Source organism: Pleurodeles waltl, chromosome 2_1 (genome assembly GCF_031143425.1).
Source record: "Pleurodeles waltl isolate 20211129_DDA chromosome 2_1, aPleWal1.hap1.20221129, whole genome shotgun sequence".
Classification (NCBI taxonomy): Eukaryota; Metazoa; Chordata; class Amphibia; order Caudata; family Salamandridae; genus Pleurodeles; species Pleurodeles waltl.
This window is the reverse complement of record NC_090438.1, coordinates 533,165,260-533,190,845: the sequence shown is the minus strand read 5'-3', so window position 1 is coordinate 533,190,845 and position 25,586 is coordinate 533,165,260. Positions and strand designations below refer to the sequence as shown.

Genomic DNA, 25,586 nt, shown 5'->3' with positions numbered 1-25,586 from the left:
TAGAGTACATTGTTCCATCTTTGCATCTCACTGCCTCTTGGGTATAGAAACAAAGCATTCCTAGTTATTCAGCTGCCGTTTTCAAACTCCACATAAACATGTTAAAAGAAGTCAAATTGGTTCACAAACTATATCTCGCTGAATGTCTGCTGTGCTATGCAATATATGTTATACTGTTTCCTACCTCCTAAAGAGAACACAAGCTAGAGGGTGTAAGCTCTGATACACTATCCCAAAATACATATTGAGCCATGTGACTAGTAGGAGATTGAGGGAGGGAGTTGTTGCCTGTGGGGCTGCATCTTAGACACACGTGTGATTCATGGTTGCTCTAAACTCAACATAAGACTTTAGCACTGCTATTATCTCCTTGCAGACTATGGCTCCAATACGACATTGGAGCTTTAAGAGATCATCTAATATAATCTTATTTACTTACTATTTTCATTCATTGAGTTGAGGCATGCTTCCTATTTGGGCTATCCTTTAATGCATGGGAAAAAAATGTCAAGTGTACGTCTGCCTTCTGGCACAATGTGTATAGATCTGAGAGCACCAGTCCGGTGTCTACATTATGCTTTACTAACGGCTGATTGGGGACAGCTTGTATTTGTACAAATATAACTCACATGTTTGCTGCTAGTAGGCGTACCAGTTGTTCACAGTCCTTGTGGACCCACATAGTATGATTATGGGACATATGTGATATTCCTTGGCAAGGAAGACTCTGTTTATCTTCCAAAATCTGTAATTTTCATATCTGAACTATGCAATTAGATTTTGTTCTTACTTGTTGAACTCAGAAACTATTGTTGGTTGCGAGCTATTGTTCCCTGGACAACCAAACCACATCTTGTGGGAGGCTCTGTCGGAAATATTCACCTTGAACCTTTGATGTCATACTGATACAAAATCAGATGGTGTATGCTGAACATTTGGACCAGTTTGAGTGTTGCTCTGTGCAAAGAAGAGCAGAAGACCTTACACAAGCTTTAAAGAAATCAAAGAAATGAACTTCCTATCAGCAGAAAGAGCGTAGGGTATTAATCTGCCTGAAAACGTTATAGACAGAACGTGCAAATTATCTCTTTTTCAAACAGACCTCTACCAGCTCCAGAACTGTTGTGTACTAGAGACCTGGACAAGAATGCATGCTCCCCATTCATTAACTGAGCAAAATGTATGCTCTATGCCCTACTTTCCACCCGACTATGGAGTGGACACCAATGCTGCTTTTGCTGCATTAAGATGGGATGTGAGTTCTCTAGGTGCAAACACCAGTTATTACTGGTTGTATGTGGACATTAGATTTTATGGAATTAGAGCATAGGGATAGCTGTCGTCTTTATCATCATTGTGTTCAAACTTCTAAGGAGTTAAAAGGTTCGAAATAAAACAAAAGTAGTTTTTCCAACTGATCAGCAAACATAGAGCAAGTATCTAATCCTTGCCACGTAATTTATTGATTGTTATAGTTCGGTCCATGCTCTGATTGAAAGGCTCTGTGTTTCAGGGACTATCAAACCTCACAAACCAACTATAGTGACATAGTTCCTTTTTCCACTCATTAGTTTATCTATAATGGTTATGCTAAAGTGAGCTGCACATTTTACTTCTGGATGGAGAGATGAGCTCCCAACGATACAAGTTCACTTTAGGTGGACATCAATGTAATTTGGGAACTTACCTCTTCTCCATCAGGCCCACAGGAATCTTCGGCATGTTGGGCCACTTTGTCCAGGAACTTCAGTATACGCAATAATGTGTCTCCATTACAAGGAGGTAGAAGGTAGATAAGTAGCTGCAGCACTGCCAGCTGCTCTTGAGGGTGTAAATCTAAGCAAATAAAACAGGTGAAATTAGTAAACAAGCATATATCGAATTATAAAAACTGGGGCTCCTCACTATTATGCACGCTTCGTACCCATTATGCAAAAACTAAACCAATCTCACAAAACAAATAATATAATATATGCTCACTAGCAGCTTAATTTATATGTGTTATGAAGGGAGAGATAAACACAGACCTTCATGAATCTTCATTACAGAAAAATATCGTTTCCATGAATACGAACAACAATGCAATCATTACTGCTGTCCATTTCTGTTAGCTTTTGTTATGGAGTTTTCGCTCAGAAAAGGCTGTGATCTGACCCAGGATAACTATCACCGGAAAGAGGAGCACTTAAAAGGATCACCACTCAGAAATCATGAGTCCACATTGGATTCGTCAAAGCAATGATTGATTCGTTCATTTTTGTATGGGCTAAAAACGGTTGCAATGTGGTTACTTCATGTAGATCTAGTTGGAACTCTGGTACGTGTGTCATGGACCTTTCTCCTCTAAGATGTAGTTCAATCTCATAGCGAGAGACGTCACAAACAAAAGAAGAACACGTTCCTCTTTATCCGCACCCTTTATGTCCTTACCCGCAGTAGCAATGAAGGCTGCATAAAGCTCTCGAGGTAGCAGCGGGTCAGGCATGTCACGAAGAAACTCCTTTAGTAAAGCAGCCACGTCATGGACACTCTGGCTTTCATCCAGGTGCACGTCTAAACCCATATCAAATTCTTCCCGCAGCTACAACAAAACAGGGGAAATGGATAAGCAATTGATGACTAAAACTTAAAACTGAAAGAATAAGAAGAAAACAAACAACTTAAAGTAGGAAAACGGCAAACAACATAACAGGGAAAGCATGAATAACGAAAAACTGAAAATAGTAAATTAAACAATCATTGGCAATGCCAATATGTCTGGGTTGAATTTGCTAATGCATAGAAACACAGCATTAGCACATTAATACCAGACACATTTGAGAAAGTAAAGCTGATATGTATTGAAGGCCCTCTTATCTCCATTAACATCTTCTTTATGTGAAATGAAGCAGGAGTGCAAAGGAGCCTTTATTAAGGTAATTTGCTCATTTCTATTAAAAAGATAAACGAAGGGCTTTGTAAGGTAATACCAGTGCTTAATTTGTGCTTGTTGTTTCCGCCCCCTAACCCGTGGATTTTAGCACTCGCGAGTGCGAGCACGCCCCCCCCCCCCCAGATGTTGCGCCCGGTGCGGCCACCCCCCCACTGCACCTCCCACGCTACGCCACTGCCGGCACTTATTTCTGAGGGCCGGCGCTTTGTTTTCTGTCTCAAGCATTTACTGCGAGCAAAAGACACGTGGGAAAGACGGAGGAAGAGAAAAACGAAAAAGCGCCAGAAAGAGGAAAAAAAGGAACCTGTCAGACTGAGCTGAAGGGGCAGGTAGTGGCTATAAATGGACTGAAGAGGCACGAGGTGGCTTCAGGATTACACTGCCTCAGTATTATTGCTCGCACTTTCAATTGCAGCAGCCACGTGCTTAAGAGGAGAGCTTTGAGAACCGGCACCTTTTTATTTACAAATTAAGCACTGGGTAATACTCTTCCAGACAAGGTGTTCAAAGTATAGAAGATTTATCACAGGCAAAAAACCAGCACGAACACTCACAATAGCCATATAGAGTAACTAACTCAAGAGAATGTTCAGTCTCTCACCGCAGATTATGCACCAAATACAGTACAGTAGAATCAAAAGTAAACACAACAGTCTTCAATGAAGGGTTCCTTGCCCCCCAACTTCATTACACATAAAATGAAAATGAGAATTGTAATGAAGGTGTGGGAGGGGCTTTCAGACCTGCCAACTTCACCAAAAACCTCACAGTGTGAGGAGGGGTCAAGAGTTTGGAGGGGGGGGGGTGGCCTCGTGCCCAGAAGCACCTAAGAGGCACTTTTGTCCCCACCCTGGCCCCAAACCTACTCCTCAAAAATAATAAAAATAAAACAAGCTTGCTACCGATGTCCTGGGGTGTTTTCACATCTATTAATGGACATCAGCAGTTAGAAGCCTCCGAAAATTAGCTGAAAACCATGGAAGCAAAGGCAGGGTAAACAACAGGTAGGAGGAGTGGGTGCAAAGAGGAAGGTACACGAGAAAGATGGCAGAGGGAGAAATGAGGAATAACACACAGAATGAAAGGGCACGCGCAACGAGGAGCGACATATAGGTGAAGGACAGTGAGAAGCATGATACACGGAAAAAGGGGGAGAAGGGAGCAAGCGACAGACAGGCCTGTAGTGCTAAAATAGTCCCTCATGCAATTCAATGCAAGCACTGGTGTGAAGGTGGGAAGCTTAAACTGTCAATAGCATTAGGTGAGAGAATGACACTCTACAGCGATGAGCCAAGATATGATTAAGAATGTCTCAAGGAAGATAGGGTTCTTGTTCCAATCCAATAATAAACACTAATCATACACGGGCAGATTCCTTTATACTTTATAATTGAAATAATAAATATGTAAAGCCTTTAGCTGAATTCCCAAATTCGCTAACTGAGATCCATTTACCTGCAAGGTAAGCTACTAAGGAAAATGAAATGGCACACCCTGCTTCGGATTACAGATGCATTACACAACTCAAATGTACGTGAGATACATCTTATCTATGTAATTCTTTTTTTTTTAAATGTGATGCCATGGTGGAGTCAGGTTTTATATAAGGCTACAATTAGTTTCTTCAAAGAGATCGAGTTATAACTTTTGGTTCCCTACCACTACACATGTGTATGGTGAAAAAATGGTAAAATAAAAATGGTGATAAGTCAGTCAAGAAAAAAATGTTAGGCCAAAAGGCATAACAGACAAATACATTTAATCAATAAAAACGAATAGTAAATAAATATATATTCAGGGATAAAAATCTGTATCAAATTACTTTATAAAGTGTTTAGTAAATATTTGCAACAAAGCCGTCAGACAAGTTCCCTATGCTTAGTGAATACTCTATACAATTCTCTATAATCAGGCAAATACAAAGAAAAATCAAGTTTAAAAGACATCAGAAGATATAAAACGTGAGCTGAGACTGGCCATTAGACAGATGCATTTCTCCGAAGGCTGTATTTGCTATGCTTAATTGCACATTGTATATAATTCACTACTCGACCAAACACTCAAAAATGGAAGAGATTGTAAATGACACATGGCTTGTTTGTAGTGTCTGACATTATTATCCTTTAAAGGTGGCAATAAAATATATATTTTTTAAACAGAATAACATTTTCAAAATAACATTAAATGTAAAGTGGACTCGTTACACGGGCACACATGTTGAATACCTAACTGGATCTGGAAAGGCAACCATAAAGTGCAAAGTGCTTAATCTAAGCCTGGTAAAAAAAAGCCAAGGGTAATTGTTATTTACCCACGTAAAATAGGGTGCCCTGCCTAATCCAAAGTTTAGAGGAGTCTACAGACAAACTGATATTTTAATATTCTCAGTACAATCTCTTGTATTCCTGGTCCAACTTCAAAAACAATCTTTTAAGATTTGTTTAAAAGCCAAAGAAAGGGCTTTTGGGCTAGTGCAATTTTCAAGGAAACCCAGGCTGTTACTCATGCTCTTTAGAAACATTAGCCAAGGAATTTTGGCACCTCATCCAGCCTAATACAATCCCTAATCACCTTGAGGCAAGAATCAGTCTTATGCTTTGTCCAGATAGATAGCCACAAAAGGAGAGGTTGGATACTGATAAGGTCATTCACATAAATGAGACCGAGTTCTGCCTGACTTATATGGGTAGCTGTGCTCTGTGCCACCCCTAGCAGTCTCTTCAGACACCCATGTTTGACTCTGAATGGTCAAAAAAATCTATACTCCCCCAAACACCAGAGCCATAGGCAGTGGTGGCTGCTGCACATGTTAGTGTGGGGATGGGTGAGTAAAAATAAACACCTTTCCTGCCGACACCGACTCCTGCTGCCTCGCTCATTGCTCCTTTTCTTGTGATGTCCCAGCGTTCACTGGGACACCAGCACAGGCTCCCCAGCAATTCTGGAGCTACTTTCATGCTAAACCTAGAATGAAAGCAGTGTCAGGATTGGTCTGAACGGCTTGGACTGCCGCTCAGACACAGCCCTGGGACTGTGCAGTTCAACACATCCGGGCTGGAGAAACCTAAGTGTGCATGTGTGTTTGGCCGGCCTGAGATGGCCGGGCTAACACACATGCACACCTAGGTGCTCTCTCTCCTCCTCCGTCCCACCTCCCATGACCCAGCCTCGGCCCCCCGCAGTACTGGCTGAGCCAGCAGATGAAAAATAACATGATAGTAAGCTATCATTTTATTTTTCAGCTCCTGGCACTTGGCCATGGAGACAATGCTCCTCCGCTATTGTGGAGGAGCCGCACCCTGCCCATAGATTGCGATTGTTAGGCATTTGGCTTTATATACTGCCACATGCCCCTTAATGGGCTTGGATCCTAAGTTACTTCTAAACTTAAAAAGTCCTTCCACAATGCAGGCAAACATGGCTGCTGTACCAACAAGTGGTTGGCAGCAGGCAGACACTCTGTTTCCACCCGATGACCCAGCGGGAAACTCGTAATGGGGGCCGCAGAAGGTCACCACACTGGCATTGACCTGACTGCAGGAGTTTGGCGGGCGGTCTTTTCCACCCGCCAAACTCGTAATGAGAGCCTGAGTTACTGGGGTCGGGAGTTATAGTTACTTTAGGGCATGAATTATTGTTACTTAAGATAACCATAACTGGTGAATATGAGTGGTTTTGTAAAACAGGATGTTTTATCCAAGACAACTGGAATTATGCAGCAGGACCAAATTATGAGGCAGAATTGACTAATTTATGCAGCAAGAAAGGCAAATAATGGCCCTCATTTCGACCTTGGCGGTCTTTTTCAAAGATCGCCGAGGTACCGCCGTGCTGAAGACCACCAGTGCAGGGAGTTTTCCACGCAGCGTATTATGACTGCTGGCAGCCCTCCTGCCAGCAGCCATACTGGCGGTCGGCGGGGAAGTGGAGGCTGCTCCACCTCCACCGCCCCATCATCAGAACACCACCCACCGAATCACGTTCCATGATTCGGTGTGGCGGTGTTCTGGTGACGGGGAGCTGGCAGCGGAGCAGCCCCCATGGAGCTCGTCCCCTCCCGGAGGATCAACGGACAATGTAAGTTGATCGTCCGTTAGGGGAGGGGGGTGTTGTGTGTTGTGTGCGTGCATAGGGGTGTGCGTGTGAGTATGTAGAGGAGGTGTGTGAGTGCGTGTATGCATGTGGGGGGTGTGTTGTGTGTATGGAAATGCGTGCAGGTTGGTCTGTGTGCATGTCTGTTTGTATATGTGCGGGTATGGATTGTTGTAGTGTATGTGTGCGTGTAGGGGTGTGTGTCTGTGCATGTTGGGGGTGGGGAGGGGGGTCCAGCCACCTTTGGGGGGTGGCAGGGGGGTAGGGGGTGTGGGAGGAGGACTCGGTGGGGGAGAGGGGTGGGGAGACCCCATCAGTGCCAGGGAAGTGCCTATCTCCATGTATTTCGTGGCGGTTCCAAACCACCCGAAATCCATGGTGGTATACAGGGTCCTGATACCGCCGGCGGTCTGGTGACTGCCGCTGGGCTGGAGACCGAAGTCTCCAGCCCAGCGGTCGTCACCGCCCTGGCGGTCGGAGTGGAGAAGTGGCGGATGACCATGGCGGTAACCGCCATGGTCATAATTCAATTTTTTTTCTGCCGGCCTGTTGGCGGTTTTACCGCCACTTCTCCCCGTCCGCCAGGGTCATCATGAGGGCCAATGTGTCATAATGCGGCACATTTTGTGAAAGTATTATTTCATTATTTTGTCTTTTTTACTTATGGTAACACTCTCTGTGGAAATATTTAACCTCATTACTACCTGATTAACAACCAAATGCAGCAATAATCAACTGAAAGATGACTAGTCAACTTTTGCGAAGGGCCTTCCACTGCACAGGAACACACTTCTCAAAATTTATTGTAACTTTTGATCCACTTGAGCTAGAAACAACAATATTTGTATTAAAATCTGCAGATTATGCAGCAGATGATGATTTTTGTGGCAAATGCGCAAAATCCATAGTTATGAGGAAAAGGTCATGGTTGCAGAATCACATAATTCCAGTGGCTCTGAATATAATGTATGCACCTTAACAATGTCTACTGGCTGTGCATAATGCCTTTGTCAACCAATGAAAAAAAATGAATATCGATCCTGTAGCAATTTTCACTAGTATGCCAAGATATTAATTGATGTGCTCTACAACTAGCAGGAATTGATTATCATAACCTTGAAGAGGAAAGATATGTTTTTATATACAATTTAGACCATATTTTTCTTCTCATGATAGTATTATTATAGATATCATGTAAAGTTCTGCTTGTGTAAATATAAGTCTCTTTTAGCTTTCATGTGAAGATGTCATATGTGTTACATATTTTGACTGTAGACATTAGTAAACCCATGGGTGGCAGGTGCTTATTCAAGGTTTTATACCACTTCATAATTCAGGTCTGGATAGACTTATTATTCCACCACTCCCTATATTATATCAGGAATCAGGATGAGTTGTGAGCGTGGCTTAGTGTACCATTGTCACCTACTTAGGACCTATTGTGGACAAGATCAATACTTACAGTAGGCTGTGGGCCAACCTACTGCTTATCACTGGTTGGCTTCTTATCAATCTCATTTAGTTGCTTCTTATCTAATGCCTTCCTTTCTGCTTCTTGTAGTTGTCCTTACCTGCAGTATAAACTTCTTTACTATCTTTTTATTAGCTGACTGTTATCATCTTTTTATTAGCTGATGGTTATCATTCTACTGCTCATATTCAAGGATCTATGTTTTTACCTGTTAGTGCTCTATGAAAATGCAAGCATTTTCTTATGTTCTATCTTGTCTGCTCCTTCACCCACAAATAGGTGCTCCCAATTCCCCTCCTCCACTATGTTGCTCCCTTCTCACTCTCTCATCAATTGATTTCCCCACTCCGCTCAGCTTTTTGTGCCTTTTTTCACATTCCCCCCCCCCAGTCTCCTCTGTTTCTCACGTGCCTTAATTCCCTGTGGCTCCCTATGTGTTTCCTCCCATCCACTCACTTATTGCTCCCTCCATCATGTTAAAAGGTAATGCAAGTGTATTTGTATCTCATCACACTGGACCAACATAGTATAATTATGCATGTGCACACGTGTGATGACACATGCATGTAATCGTTTCATTGCTTCTATTTTTCCTTTTTTGATGATGCTGAATAGCATTAGCAAAAATCATTGTCAAAGCCATTAGGTCTACTGAAGTCAAAGCCTATCATCTTTGCAAACGTTTATTCTGTTTGTTTCTGGATTTTACGATTTAGTCGATCAACTTTTCCACTCATAGATCATAGCAATAAGGAAAATATAGGAACTAAGTAGAAAAGTAGGAATAAAACTATTTCAGTAGATGTACAGGGGCGGAGGGATTCCTAAAGGAGGTCAGTGATCTGGGGGTGGGCCTTATCAATGGGTAGAGAAGAGCAGTGCAGGTTCTTAGGAAGGGAGAGGAGAAACAAAGAGAGCATGTAGAAAAAGACTAACGGCCAGCTATAACACAACAATGTATGGAATGTGACACCAGGTCGGAAATGTGCAGACACATTCAGGCAGGAGACTACTGATTTCAAGACTATTCTCCCACCTCCTGATTCCTGCATGTAAAAACCTGATTCCTTTGCGAGCTTCAGCTGACAGGCACTGGTCTTGTGTAACTCGGATTATGCACTGCCACTAACCTGATCCTGCAGGCCAGTGCAAAACATTTGCATCAGACTCTCTCTGCCTGCCATAGTGCTTTTTCCGTGCTCCTGACAGGTAAGGAAAAAAAACAATATCTGATCTTGCAGCAGTGGCCCTCAAATCCCATATATAACAGTAACCTGATTAAGTCCCCGATATAAGTCAATAGGGAATTACAGTCTCCCGATTTTTTTCTAGAAATCTCCCAATTTTCTCTTCTAAAATGTTGGCATGTATGGACTGGGTACCTCCGAACCCTTATATGTTAAACTATTTTTCCATATTTCACAACGAGTGACACATTCATAACCTGCTAGCCACCCTACAAGAAGTTGTGGTGGAGCCAAAAATAGACTGCAATAGAAACGTTCTGAGATAGGTGTAGGGTCAGCAAGGGACGGGCCAACAGTTGTTTCTGTCCCTGGTGTAAGGGACCTGTGTTATAAGCTTCTTTTCCAATCTCCTCTTTTCTGTTTTGTACGGTTTTAAGAAGTGCCCAATTTTGATACCAATCTAACGTTATAAGCATCAGACAATATTTTTTAGGATTACCAATGATTTTGTAAATGAAATTCACTTACATTAATTGTAATCATCGTATGTGAATACCCTGAAGATATGGCATAGATCTGATCCTCCTAGGCCTATGAAGGATGTCAATGCTTTGTACCATAAGCTACCCAAATATTTGCTTTAGGATGAATGTTGTAATGGGGTGGCATATTGATGGGTAGAGCAGCAGTGATATAATATGCTAGGAAAGTGTCCTAATATGTTTTCAAGTCAGTATGAAACATCTTTTATGATCGCAATATTGTAATTCCTATGAAAGCTCAGAATGGGATGGACTACAGACAGGGTCACTTTAAACATGTAGGGTCTGATTTAGAATTTGGCGGACGGAAATACTCTGTCACAGATGTGACCGATATCCCATCTACCGTATTAGGATCCCATTATATCCTATGGAGATTGTAATACAGTGGGCGGCATATCTGTCATGTTTGGGACGGAGTATACCATTTGCTGGGATCTAAATCAGGCCAAAATTGCTATTGGTAACTCTTCAAGACTAATTTCTCTGCAAACGTGCACCACTGACATCATACAATCAAGCCACGCTCAGACCAAAATGCATCTGTGATTGTTGAATATATTTGAAAGGTGACAAAGCTGAAAGTAGCAATGCTCTCAGATTTTAACATTATCAAACAACAAAAAGAGGGGGGCTAGTAAAAGGTGGGAAGTTCGGAAAAATAACTCTTTTTCCTGGTCCTGTGTGTATAGTTCCCAACAATGTAGAATGTATCTTTGCCGGAGATCTTTTATAAGAGGAAGCCGGTCAGTGAAAGTAGCAAAACTAGGATTGGTATGAAAAAACTGTTAAAAATGACTTGAGGTGAAACATAGTTTATTAGGATACCTCATCTCTGTCATGATTAAAAACAAAAGGGGGGAAGAAAATAAAGCAATGTTTAAACTCCACAATAACTATTGTAAGGACACACCACTAAAATACCCAAGTTAGAGTTTTTTAGTGGGAGTAGACACAAGATCCCCTGTGCTACTACTAGACGTCGGTCAACATGTTTCTCGCTAATTAATCAAAATAGATCTAGTGCGATTCATCCTGACCATGACACCTACCTAATCCTAAAATGATATACAGCCCATATTAGGGGATCACTAATTAGTGGGAACCCTCCATATACTAACAGATGGGCCCCATCGAGGAGAACAACAGGCTTGAGTGGTCCATGTAGTTTGAACGGAGTCCCACGTCTGCTGGTACACCTACGATACCTCTGTGCTCCTGGAATATTTATATAGATTTTAACATTAACCTAATCATTTTCTTGGAATAAAAGATTTTTTCACAAAATATTGCTGATTGTACTGTACTGAATTTACATTTATATAGCACTTCATACTCGTCACAAGATGTCGACGTGCATTAGCACATGACAGCACACTACACTCTGGTGTTTACTTGGTTGCAACAATGTTGAATTGCACTGTAGCCTGTGTGGGAAGACTTTTGGTGGCATACTTGATGGCTAGAGTGGTGCTCTTAGCCAGACATTGGCAGTCCTCTCAGTAGCAAAGATTAGCTACTCCGGTCTTTATTTTAGGGTGTAAACTGTTGAACATTGACTACATTCTAGTGTATAACCTGCTGTTGTCACGATATATGTATCTGTTTATAGAACAACTGAAAGAGGTGACTTTTAAAGAAGGCTGCCATTTGACACTCAAATGACATGGAATACAGCTAATTGTAGTAGTGCTCTGCCATGGTGCTAGTAGTACAGACAACTGATGACTACAGTACAGTGACAAAGTCTATCGTTTAAATCATTGGATAAATCAATAGGTAATTCATCATATTGTGTTTCCTGTGGTATCCCAAAAACTTTGCGTTGTCACTAGAATTATATGGCAGGGGAAGATTAAATTATGCAGCATGGTTGACTAAACTAGATGGCAAAAAAGGTAAATTATGAGGCATAATAAGGCACGTTCTGTGATAATATTCCATCATTATATTGTCATTATTACACATGGAAACACAGCCTGGGAAAGTACTTCAACTTATTAGTTGCAGGTTAACACTCAAATAGAGAAATAAGCAATTGAAAGATGGCTAGTCAACCTTGCAACGAGCCTTCTACTGCACATGTCGCAAGGTTTTAAGTAATGTTTGAGCCGTTTGACCTAGAAACATTTTATTTTGTTAAAATCTGCAGGATATGCAGATGATGGATTATTTGACAAAAGTGGCAAACGTATAATTATGTATAATTGCATAATTCCAGTGGCACTGGCTTTAACTGACATTTTCACTTAACTATAACATCCCTTAAACCATGGATTTTTCAGTGATTTTCTAAGGTTTTTGAAATCTAAAGTCATTACAATTACAATTAACGTCACTTCAGACTTTGTATCATGTGTATATATATATATATATATATATATATCTATATATATATATATATATATATATATAAATATATATATATATATAGATATATAGATATATATATATATATATACACATGATATATATATATATATATATATATATATTTATATATATATATAAATATATATATATATATATATATATATATATATATATATATATATATATATATATATATATATATTTATATATATTTCATTCCACAAAAGCTGCCTTTCAGGCATGGAGAGAAATTATGGGCAAAAACACGGTTTGATGAAAAGGCACAGCATATTTATTCATGAAGGGACATTGGCATGCTTTGAAATATACGATATTTAACAACAGTGCTTAAGCTGAAAGTGCACCAGATATAAAGGTTGAAGGAATGTGCCCAGAAACCACTTTGGTATTACAATCCACTGGAGTAAAATCATGACTGGAACTATATAAACAACTCTTAATGCACAATATGATGACGGCGCTCTTAGCTATGTTTTTAATGGGGAACGCAAGTCCTATTTCACTTACAAGTACCATGATTAAAAAGCAATGAAAGAAACGTATTTAAGCACCTGTGTTTAAATGTCCTTTTCACTACTGGCATTTGAGAAAGGCAGGTTGCCGAAATGCGTCATGCTGGGGAGATGAAATTAATGTGGCTGTGAATTCCAAGAGTGCTCCTGGAGGCTCGAAAGTGGAGCCTGTTTGGTGTATATATATATATATATTTATACATATGAATTTAGATATAAACACTACTCAGTACCTATAAGGAGGTGAAGAATGTTCAAAGGTTTACACCCGTTAGTAGTAAAGAGGCTATTGAAAATCAATGATGTAATTTAAAATGCCATTGGTGATGTCATTGGACATGTGATGAGTGATGCAATATGGGAGGCAATGAGAAGCGCGTGACAGGTGTGCAAGTAATAGTTAGCTCGCTGAACTGCAACTGGCAAATTTCAGTGTATTTTTTAGTTTGAAACTTTACGTGAGCACTAACATTGTCTGTCGCCTATAACTATAACATCAATGAATTTCTAGTTTTTATTATTAATTTTAAGAAAATGGTTAATACCACATCCAACTATAACATCCCTTTGACCTTTGTTTTTTCAGTGAATTTCTAAGATTTTTAAACAAGAAGTAAAATATAGGGGTTTGGCTACATAAGGAAGCTTCAGTATATATAGTGAGTGAGCTCTCAAGTAAGAGCAGCAGTGAGCTCAGGCTGTGTATGGGCTTCCTACCTAATGGGAGATAGGTGCCTGGAGGATTTGATCTGTACACACACTCTGTGCACAGACCACAGATTGTGTATAGTAGAGTTTGGTGATGGACTGGTCTATCTTTGAAGACCCCTCTTCAGGGTGGAGGCTGTGCTAGGGGTGGGCAGAACTCATGAAGTTTTACTCTGCAGAGCTCTGCAGAGGCTTTTGTGAGATTCTGCGGAGTACCACCCATCCCTATAAGATGTAACATCACCTGCACGTGCAGTGCACTCGGGATTAAGTCACTTTCTTAAACTACATCTGGATCTTATTCTACTGGAAAGAAAGGGTTCCAGTCTTCCCTTAGGCAGCAAAACTATGAAGACCCAGTCCATCTATGCACCAAAATAAATGACCCCTGATCATGCACAGTTTAATTAAACATGCACTTTACCGGAGCTTGGGTGGTGGTCTAGATCACAGTTGCCACATTGTGAACAGGAGAGCACGGGCTACACGTCCTTTGTGGCCTCACAAGAGAAATAATATAAGAAGGTGCTAAAGCATACTGGGCTCCATAGAAATACACCAAATCACACAATAAAACTGACATGGTTAACATAAAAATGTAAGAAAAAAAAGTCCAGAAACACCAGATGGGATTATTCACCATCCTGCACACAGATGACCACGATGAACAGCAGACGTGCATTTCCCAGGGGAAACAGCATTATTCCCAAGGAGGAAGAGGTCTAGCTTGGAATAAGGCTTGACGATATGGTGGCTTTTTCAGTTGGCTCTCGGATGCAAAGGAGACCTCTTTTATTCCTCTCTAGCTCTCAGGTGAAACTAGCCCAACAGGTTTCTTGGCCCCCCAGATCACAAGCCGAGCCCAGCAGAGGAGGGGCGGTGAAACTCGTAGTTGCACCTTAAGCTCAGGTTACACCTGCACACACAGCGACCTCCTTCACAGTACAACTAATGACGGCAAACAGTCCTGCCCCACTGACCTGGGTGACTATCATTAAATAATTAAAATGGTGGTTCCTTTAAAAAAATAAAGGACCTGGTGGAAGGTTTGCTAACATGTGCTGTGTCTCAGTGCACAGCAGGATGAGTGTGAACGGTTGACATTGAGTGCTTCCCAAGGGAGGTAAGGGTGTTAGCTCACCAAGCTGGGGTCATGTATTTAATGGCCCAGGAGAGTTAAGGTTCAAATTGATTAAAAGCTCCTAGGCAGGCTGCTGCACTGATAGCAGCCTCCCACAACACTTATGTAATTCATTGGGTGTACCCCTGTCTCCAAGCCCATGAAGACCATTATGGGGTGCTCCCTGCCGAAGTGGTCAATATATTCAATATTTGGATCTGCATGCTCTGCTTTCTTTTTGTGTGACCTTGTGCCATGGTATTTGCTTCTTTCTTTTTTCCCCAATGGGAGCTTATTCCCGTACTGCAAAGCCAATTGTGATCACGCCAGTATTTATTTTCTTTATAGGAGCCCTGCAGGCACAGACTTCCCTTGGGTTGTTCTTCAGTGGCAGCACAGGGACCCCACTACTGCGCTGCCCAGCTGATTTTGTAGCCTTGTACTGTTTCTTTTTGTGTTTGGGGGTCCCCCTCCCACCCGGGGCAGCATACTCCTGTGCTGCTGAGCTGGCTCCCTATCTGTCACTACAGTCCTTTGCTAGTAAGGGAGCTGGTAGCTTCCTTTTCCATGCCTGCTCAATGCATATGGAGTAGGTTGAGCAGCTATGGTGTGTGCCCAGGCACCTTGGTCACGGGCAAAGGGAGAGAGTGCAGCACACTCATGTGGGTATCTCAGCTGCAAACCCCCCTTCTGTTGACTTTGCGGTCCCGGGGCTGGGGTCCTGGAACACCACCAAACATGTGCCAGTCATCGGGGAGATAAGGACACACAAGGGCTGTAAACAATTCTAGGGGAGGGGACTTACATGTCCCCCTCCCATTAACACCTTATTCACTGAACCCTGGGAAGATAGAGGACCCAGGAGGCATGTAGCACTTCGGGGAGAGGGCCCCACACATGCACTTTCCCCAAAAAGCATGCACCTACCTCTGGCCGATGAAGGGAGGATTTTAATGAAAAAGTGCACCCTACTCTTTTTTTTTTCCAGTACAGCCAGAGTACTGCAGAACAGTAAAATTGTATATTTTTTCATTTTGACTCCCTCCCCAACAAGACTAAGGGTTCAGGGTATTCCTACCATTCCCCACCAGTAATTTAAAAAAATATATATATATTTTCTAGGAGTGGGGACTGAGTCCCCAAGTCCTGTTACAACCATTGTAACATTTCTGTTCATGTTGCACCAAGCTAATGAAGCAATCGTCCTGAAAACGCCCTCTCAGAAGGCTTGAATTATTTAATTTTAGCCCAACTGTCAATCTATACATTTTAAACCATCATTTCTTAAAAACCACTGAACTGATTTACATCAAATCACAAACAGAATGCTTTTTGGATAAAGACCTAGCTTTCCTCCACATTTGGTGTAATTCTGTTCACCCATATCGGCTGTATTGGTGTCTAAAATGCCCTATAGAAATTGCATGGGGGGGGAAAGGGTTTAGAGACCCCCCTGTTTTAATCTGCCCCATTTGACAGATTATACTAGAATATTTCACTAAGGAGCTGAGGTGGATGAACTTTTGGGGGGAAAGTTTCAGGAAGATTTGTCAAATAGCACCAAAGTAATTAGTGAAACAAAAAAAGCCTCTTCCTATGGAAACTCTGACTTAACTATAACTACTCAGTGGCAACTCTTTGTATGCAGGTTCATATATGTATATAAAATAATGTTTTTATCAAACATTATTATAGGATGAATTTCCCAACTGTCAATTAGCATTCTTGTGAGTAGCTGTGTCTTTTACCAGTATCTAAAGGCTGGTTACTCCTCCAGAAAGCTGTTTGCAGAGTAATCCTGTTGAGATGGGCCAGCAAGGTAGTACCTAAACCAAACCATGAAGTCCTGTGTTCTCCTAATGGACCAGCAAAAAATCAAGCCAAATGATGAAACTTTGCTTTTGCACCCATACCCTATTACGTGTGGGGACGCAGAGGCAACCAGGCCCCTAGAAGGCACAATGAGAAAGGGACTCAAAAAGGTGGCATATTGTTAAAACATTGCTCCCCAAGGCCAGATAGCCATTGTACAAGGTCCTGGTGAAGCCATTTACTTCTGACAGGAAAGCTCAGAGCTTGAGAAATGTAAACTTTGCACCCAAGTAAGGTACCTTGCTGCTTGGGTACTTTTGGCGCCTTCACATGGATAAAAGTTCAGGGCAGCAAGCTGTAGCCAAAAAGGGGTTCACAAGGCAGTATACCCTCACTGCAACCTCCCATTGAAACAGATTTCCCGCTCTGGAAAAGCTCTGAGCGGAAGCAACCTGAAACTTAGGTGCACTTCAGTTGGTTCTGGGGGCAGCTCTGCTTCCGCTGGGATTGGTGCCTGGCTGACAAGAGGGACAAAGGAAAGGGAAGTTAGCTACATATGCCTGTGACAGGGTAGGCCTCTTTAAAGATAATTAAATTCCTAGGCACAGCCCAGATGGGCATTCTGCCAAAGATAATGTACACCTCTCCACACCCAAGGCTTTTGTTTCAACTCTAGGATCTTTTCAGCTCCTGCATAATAGATGGAAGTTCAGGCAAATAGGCTTCTATAGGCTTTAGGCAAGACAAGGTACCTTTCCAAAATATTTGTTTGAAATCCAACTTAACCAGTGAAGTGAGCTTGTAATGAATATTTTAAAAAGACCAAGAATAAACTTTATAGATGTGGCCTACACAGAGATGATATTAGTACATTTAATATTATATCCCAATGCTTTCATATGGAACCATCCCTGCTACAGTGAAAATAGCATTTAGGGCCTTGTCACTGTATGGAAATGTTGAACATTAAATATTTACATGCCCGACTTTTTAATAGCATGGTACCTGCCTTATGGAAAGTAAGGCTTACTTGGTGGCGAATTATAACTTTTTAAAAGGAGGGTATAGGGCTGTCAAAAGGGGTTATTTTGACAGGTCGGGTTTGCAGTCTTAAAAACTGCACAGACATAATACAGTGATAAGCCTGAAGTCATGTTTGCACTGTCACTCTAATTGGAGCAGAATACGTGCTGCAGTCCACTTTTGACATTTAACTTACAGGCACTAGGTACACTTTGTACTATTGGGTAGGGACCTACAGGTAAATTAAATATGCCAGTTAGGTGTATACCAATTCAACATGTCTTAGGAGTCAGTACAAATTCACTGGGCCAGGTTAGCAGAGTTCAAGTGCCCAGAGTTAAAGATTCTAGCAAAACGTGGGGATGACCATGCAAGAAAGGGAAGCTTTCCTACAAACAATATAAACTTGTATTTAATTACTCATCCCCTGTATATCTTTACTTTTAGATTTTGACTCTACTCTTGAACCCTTATTCCTGGTAATGAGCCACTAATTACTTAAGGGTTGAAATACCTCTGGCAATTGGACTGATTTTTAATATTTATTTCTGCTGTACTGATATTAAAGACTTTTCATTATACAAAACAGCATGCTAAAGTTTAGTAATACTCCATTATGCACTCCTATGTTTCTCTGTTATCTACTCTGTGACCACATTCTCTAAAATAAACCCCTTTTGAGGAGAGGAGGTCATGGTTTACACCCCTGGAATAAACGTCTGAAAAAGCCACCACTAAAGAACATTAAAGGTAAATTGTATACCTGGAATTGTTGCAGTGAAATATCTTTCAAAATACCATACCTGTCGTACTCTTTTCTTAGAACTCCCAACTCGAAAAATTCCCACAGTCTGTAATCCTGAAATGGAAAATAAGCTTAGCTAGAGATGCAAGTAATGAAACATCATTTTGAATCGAACATTGGCTATGAGCTTCCTTGATGACAAACCCAAGTAAAGAAAGGGGAGATTCTCTAATGCACACTCAGAATATTGATACTTATCAAGTAAAATACAAGCACCCAAGGTCCCCCTCTTACATGCATGAAGACCTTCTTTAAATGTAAATTCCATATCCTTGGACATATTTGCTGCTAGCTCCAAAATATGGGTGCCATCTAAGAGTTATCTTACATTATCTGTCTCGTCATAAATGCACCAGAAAGCCAGGTTTGGACTGCCCTCTGATATATCAATATGTTTAGCAGCGGGAGCAATGGGGATGTGAAAAGAGTGGGGCCTTTCTGCAGCCTGGTCTGCCTCGTTGTGTGAGATTTATCCTTTTCTCTGCCCCTTCCCCACTTGTGGCCACAGTTTGCTAAGACTGGGTAAGTTGTTTCTTAGGTTCTTGGTTTTGAAGACAATGCAGTCTGTCTTAGATGCCATTTTGCCAGTCAGTTAGGTATAAGTGAAACTAGAGCAAAGGAAGAGGTGTTGGGCATAAGAAACCTTCAACCAGGAGTTGCAGATGACAATAGCGTAGATGTAGTAGCAGGGAAGCCAATCCCCCAGTGGCTAAGTAACTACTAAAAGACAGAGATGGTAAGTAATGATTAACAGCAAACAGGAACAAAGAGAAAATACTGGAACAGGTAGCAAAAGAGTACTTCCAAATAAGCAGGGGAAAACCCACAAGATACTTCTAGAGGCAGTTGCCATCCAACCATAACTTTGGGCAGAGCCTTCATATACTTGCCAAACAAGAAGTACACTCCTTCAAGGTCTGCAAAAGGAAGTGCATGATCTTGGATCTGAAAACATGCTTATAGAAACAACAATAGGAGGCTCTAAAAGATTGAGCAATTAAACTACCAATCCTGCCTTCAGCAAAGTCTACCACATTCAAGAGTTGACTATCATGATGGAACCTTCCTATTATTTCCCTCCTCAGGAATAAAGGGAATTTCCCCAGTACCACAGCCCAAGGTGAACTACATTGCGACAGATCAGCGATTCCAGAGAGGTCCGCAATTCTGAAGATAGTGAGCAGCAGACCAACTAATCACAATCCCAGCAGGCCTAAGCATCTCCTAACAGACCGTCACCAGTAATTCAAGTTACATAAGCACAGCTCATATTTTTACAAGGACTTTAGAATATTTGCTTTCAGGGATCAGGCATATTTTAAGGTTAGTTTTTGGTTTAACACAGGTACTTTTTGGAAAATTTCAGCCGTGATTTCTGGACCCATAATTTCTGTGTGTCTTGTAATTCTGGGTGCCTTAAGCCTTTGTGCTATCAAGGGTGTTTAAGAGCTATCAAAAACATTGGAAGAGATTCCCCTATCAACACATGCACATCAGTTTGCTGTTCACAGATGTGCACAATACAGATCCCAATTCACTAATAGGATCTGACTGAATGATGAAGGATAGGATGAAATGCTGATCAGACTTTTTGAACCTGCCACTCTAGGACTACTAAAGAGTATGGACCAAGTTTGCAGATTTAGGCCCATATTTATACTTTTTTTGTGCCGCATTTGCACCGCTTTTTGACTCAATACAATTGTATTTTGCAAGTTTGCGCCGATTTTACGTCAAAAAATGATGCAAATGCGGCACAAAAAAAGTATAAATATGGGCCTTAGTCTCCATTGGTTCCCAGGACGGAATGACTGGGATCTGCTCATGTAGTCTGCACTAAGCGCAATTCCATAAGCACAATTCATTTATTGCATGTCCCACCGGTTTGCTAATAGCTAGACCTTAACTGGTGTTAGTGATCTGTTTCCTACACCGAATATTATGATGTACTAATATTTCAATAACTAATCAGTGATTAGTAATATACTCACCAAAGTTGCAACCAACACTTTTTAACAAGGCAACAACAAAGGGTTAGTGTCAGATTTTGTTTAAACCCAAGACTCAATAAAAGTTTTTGTAAATTATTGCTGCCCCTGGAAGACTTTTCTTATAACATTAAAATGTTCAGATAAGCATCGTTCACCTTTATTATGCAGTCTCATTTTCATCTCAGAACACATAACTGGGGTAGCAAGCAATTATCTCACAATAACATCCTCTAAGTTATTCATTATTGTTCTAATAAATAACCTTCAGATGCCCAATTGGCATCACTCATTAGCAGGGTTTGTTCTTACCGTATGTCTCTATGTGCTGGCAACATCTCTCAACAATGCGGGGGACCTGCCTATAGATGGGATTAAGGCTCAGCTTCTTATTCCGTTCCATGACCCTCCGGCTCTCAAGCTCATTGGGATGTGAGAGCTGCAGTGCTTCCAACAATCGGGAATGATTGTCATCGAGATCAGTAATAGAGTCAACTGATAAGGCCCCCTGAAGACACAACACAAATTATCACCAGTAAGGACATGTAGCCTTGAAAATACAGAGCATCGCAATACATTTAGCATTCTTAAACACCAATTAAAGAACTGTGAGAAATGGAAGCATGTGCTAAAGTTATAGCAATGATGTACATGTAGAGCCAGCACAATCATAAGAGGGTATTCCCTCATTTTCATAGGGTTGTGACCACATGTAAATAAGAGAATCACTTTGCCTCTGTGCCCACACAGAATCAGACTCAGATGCAGGGGCAAACATTCCCTTAGCAATGTGTCACAAAAAGCATTGTTACTGGGTCCCTTGAGGGCAGCCTTCTAGAAAGTGGAAGGGGGTCCTATAGACCCCCCCAAGTATCTCTCTGCAGGCTGGGGCAGTCCCTCACCGCACAGTTCTGCAGGGGTATCTCTGTGTCCTCTTTAAAGTGGAAGAGGGTTGCTGCCTGCACAGAGAAACACAGAGCAGATTTGAAGCAGCCGCGCCGTATTTCACTGGATGTGCTGCCCTGGATAGCGCAAGTTCCCAGCTGCCATGGGAGCAGCTCAATTATTATAATAGGGTGCACTCTCCTAGTCTGCACTATGCTCACCACTTGAAAGTTATGCCTTTGAGCAAAATGGGAAAGTACACCCCATGTATAATATAGGCCCTGTTCGCATGGTCACTCATGTGTGACACTAAAAGACTTCTCACGCAGGCCAGACAGCAATCCTCAATCTTCCAACAAATCAAAGTACCCTCCCACCAAAGTAAGAGTGCTTGTGAGAGAGCCTAGCTTATATACTCTATATTAACATGAAATGTTTATGAATTAAGGTGTGATGATGCCGCATAGAAACTATAATAATAGCGATTTTGCTTAAACGTGCGCTTGAATAGTGACCACGATGAGTGGCCACCAACGTATACGCAAACTAATAATGATAACCAAATTGTTTATGTTACGTTTAAATGAGTTTATACTAATGTACGTGTTATTGAATCTGTATTGAAATCCTCATAGGCCTTAAGTTAGCATGAGCCGAAGCTTAGTTGCTCTGGCTCTCATATTAAATGCATTTTTCTATTTTTCAGTGTGCTGACTCACAGGGGACATGACCCTGCTTGTTCTTTTTCTTCAAACTTGGAAGATGAATGTAACCATGTTAAATCCATTCTCAGACATATTTTCCTTGCCCATGGAATACATGTTAAAGTAAATTGAAACAGTGTAGATTAATGTAATGTACAAGGTCATTCAAACCGGTGAAGACAATGGAACTGCTGACCAAAAGATGTGCAAAGAATTACAGAAGGATGAAATCACACCGGACGTGCCACTTCTGAAGACGTCAATTACGAAGACCAATCAAAAACTTTTAAATTAATATGGGGTGAAGAGTTAGATTACCTAATGCGTTTTATGATAGGCTAAAGATAGTGGGGTATACCAAATGTCCAATAGAATTTTGGGGGAATGTACAACGAAAAAGGGATAAAAACCCATGTCACTGGGAGTCATTGAGGTGGGCTAGGGAATGCTATTGATTTTATCCAGAAACTCTGTCACTCTGTCTGGTGACGTGTTGGTTTACTTAAAACCATCCTTGCCCTTAGATTTGTCCATGTTACACTTTACCTCCTTATGAGGAAAGTGCCCTCTTGCCCTGGAGCTGAGTTCTGACTGATGCCGATTTGACTGATGTCCTGAAGACGAAGAACGGAACCTGTGCGCTGACCCAAACTTTGGAGGGTTATTATGACAATGCGATTGTGATTTGTCTGTTTGCTTTTCCTTTCTAGGTACTGTAGGAAGTTGGCTCTGTATGCACTATTTCAAAGTAAGGAATAGTATGCACAGAGTCCAAGGGTTCCCCTTAGAGGTAGGATAGTGGCAAAAAGAGATAATACTAATGCTCTATTTTGTGGTAGTGTGGTCGAGCAGTAGGCTTATCAAAGGAGTAGTGTTAAGCATTTGTTGTACATACACACAGGCAATAAATGAGGAACACACACTCAGAGACAATTCCAGGCCAATAGGTTTTTGTATATAAAAATATATTTTCTTAGTTTATTTTAAGAACCACAGGTTCAAATTCTACATGTAATATCTCATTTGAAAGGTATTGCAGGTAAGTACTTTAGGAACTTTGAATAATCACAATAGCATATATAGTTTTTACATAAAACACATATAGCTATTTTAAAAGTGGACACTGCAATTTTCACAGTTCCTGGGGGAGGTAAGTTAAGGTTAGTTCTTGCAGGTAAGTAAACCACCTACGGGGTTCAAATTGGGGTCCAAGTTAGCCCACCGTTGGGGGTTCAGAGCAACCCCAAAGTTACCACACCAGCAGCTCAGGGCCAGTCAGGTGCAGAGTTCAAAGTGGTGCCCAAAACACATAGGCTTCAATGGAGAAGGGGGTGCCCCGGTTCCAGTCTGCCAGCAGATAAGTACCCGCGTCTTCGGAGAGCAGACCAGGGGGGTTTTGTAGGGCACCGAGGGGGACAAAACTCCACACAGAAAGTACACCCTCAACAGCGCGGGGGATGCCGGGTGCAGTGTGTAAACAAGCGTCAGGTTTGTAATAGGAATCAATGGGAGACCAAGGGGTCTCTTCAGCGGTGCAGGCAGGCAAGGGTGGGGCTCCTCGGGGTAGCCACCACCTGGGCACGGGAGAGGGCCTCCTGGGGGTCACTCCTGCACTGGAGTTCCGATCCTTCAGGTCCTGGGGGCTGCGGGTGCAGGGTCTTTTCCAGGCGTCGGGATCTTAGAGTCAGGCAGTCGCGGTCAGGGGGAGCCTCGGGATTCCCTCTGCAGGCGTCGCTGTGGGGGCTCAGGGGGACAACTTTGGTTACTCACAGTCTTGGAGTCGCCTGGGGGTCCTCCCTGTAGCGTTGTTTCTTCACCAGTCGAGTCGGGGTCGCCGGGTGCAGTGTTGCAAGTCTCACGCTTCTGGCGGGAATTGCAGGGGTCTTTAAAGTTGCTCCTCTGGAAACAAAGTTGCAGTCTTTGTTGAACAGGGCAGCTGTTCTCAGGAGTTTCTTGGTCCTTTTAGAGCAGGGCAGTCCTCTGAGGATTCAGAGGTCGCTGGTCCTGGGGAAAGCGTCGCTGGAGCAGTTTTCTTCCGAAGGGGGGAGACAGGCCGGTAGAGCTGGGGCCAAGGCAGTTGGTGTCTCTGTCTTCTCTGCAGGGTTTTTCAGCTCAGCAGTCCTCTTCTTCTTAGGTTGCAGGAATCTGAGTTCCTAGGTTCAGGGGAGCCCTTAAATACTAAATTTAAGGGCGTGTTTAGGTCTGGGGGGTTAGTAGCCAATGGCTACTAGCCCTGAGGGTGGGTACACCCTCTTTGTGCCTCCTCCCAAGGGGAGGGGGTCACATTCCTACCCCTATTGGGGGAATCGTCCATCTGCAAGATGGAGGATTTCTAAAAGTTAGAGTCACCTCAGCTCAGGACACCTTAGGGGCTGTCCTGACTGGCCAGTGACTCCTCCTTGTTATTCTCATTATTTCCTCCGGTCTTGCCGCCAAAAGTGGGGCCGTGGCCGGAGGGGGTGGGCAACTCCACTAGCTGGAGTGCCCTGTGGTGCTGGAACAAAGGGGGTGAGCCTTTGAGGCTCACCGCCAGGTGTTACAGCTCCTGCCAGGGGGAGGTGATAGCATCTCCACCCAGTGCAGGCTTTGTTACTAGCCACAGAGTGACAAAGGCACTCTCCCCATGTGGCCAGCAACATGTCTCGAGTGTGGCAGGCTGCTAAAACCAGTCAGCCTACACGGGTAGTTGGTTAAAGTTTCAGGGGGCACCTCTAAGGTGCCCTCTGGGGTGTATTTTACAATAAAATGTACACTGGCATCAGTGTGCATTTATTGTACTGAGAAGTTTGATACCAAACTTCCCAGTTTTCAGTGTAGCCATTATGGTGCTGTGGAGTCCGTGTTTGACAGACTCCCAGACCATATACTCTTATGGCTACCCTGCACATACAATGTCTAAGGTTTTGCTTAGACACTGTAGGGGCACAGTGCTCATGCACTGGTGCCCTCACCTATGGTATAGTGCACCCTGCCTTAGGGCTGTAAGGCCTGCTAGAGGGGTGACTTATCTATACTGCATAGGAAGTGTGAGGTTGGCATGGCACCCTGAGGGGAGTGCCATGTCAACTTACTCGTTTTGTCCTCACCAGCACACACAAGCTGGCAAGCAGTGTGTCTGTGCTGAGTGAGGGGTCTCCAGGGTGGCATAAGATATGCTGCAGCCCTTAGAGACCTTCCCTGGCATCAGGGCCCTTGGTACCAGGGGTACCAGTTACAAGGGACTTACCTGGATGCCAGGGTGTGCCAATTGTGAAAACAAAAGTACAGGTTAGGGAAAGAACACTGGTGCTGGGGCCTGGTTAGCAGGCCTCAGCACACTTTCAAATCAAAACATAGCATCAGCAAAGGCAAAAAGTCAGGGGGTAACCATGCCAAGGAGGCATTTCCTTACACAACCCCCCCCCCCCAAAC

The 25,586-nt window shown here is 42.4% G+C and overlaps 1 protein-coding gene across 1 annotated transcript in view; it reads right to left on the bottom strand.

Moving 5' to 3' along the window:
• The window catches only part of LOC138259982 (rho GTPase-activating protein 6-like), a 560,497-nt gene that overhangs the window by 76,213 nt on the left and 458,698 nt on the right, over nt 1-25,586 (bottom strand). The window contains exons 5-8 of the mRNA XM_069208018.1: nt 20,899-21,094; nt 18,597-18,652; nt 2,431-2,581; nt 1,688-1,836 (exon numbers count right to left, since the gene is read on the bottom strand). Coding sequence (XP_069064119.1) covers nt 1,688-1,836; nt 2,431-2,581; nt 18,597-18,652; nt 20,899-21,094 — 552 coding nt within the window. The remainder of the gene's footprint in view (nt 1-1,687; nt 1,837-2,430; nt 2,582-18,596; nt 18,653-20,898; nt 21,095-25,586) is intronic.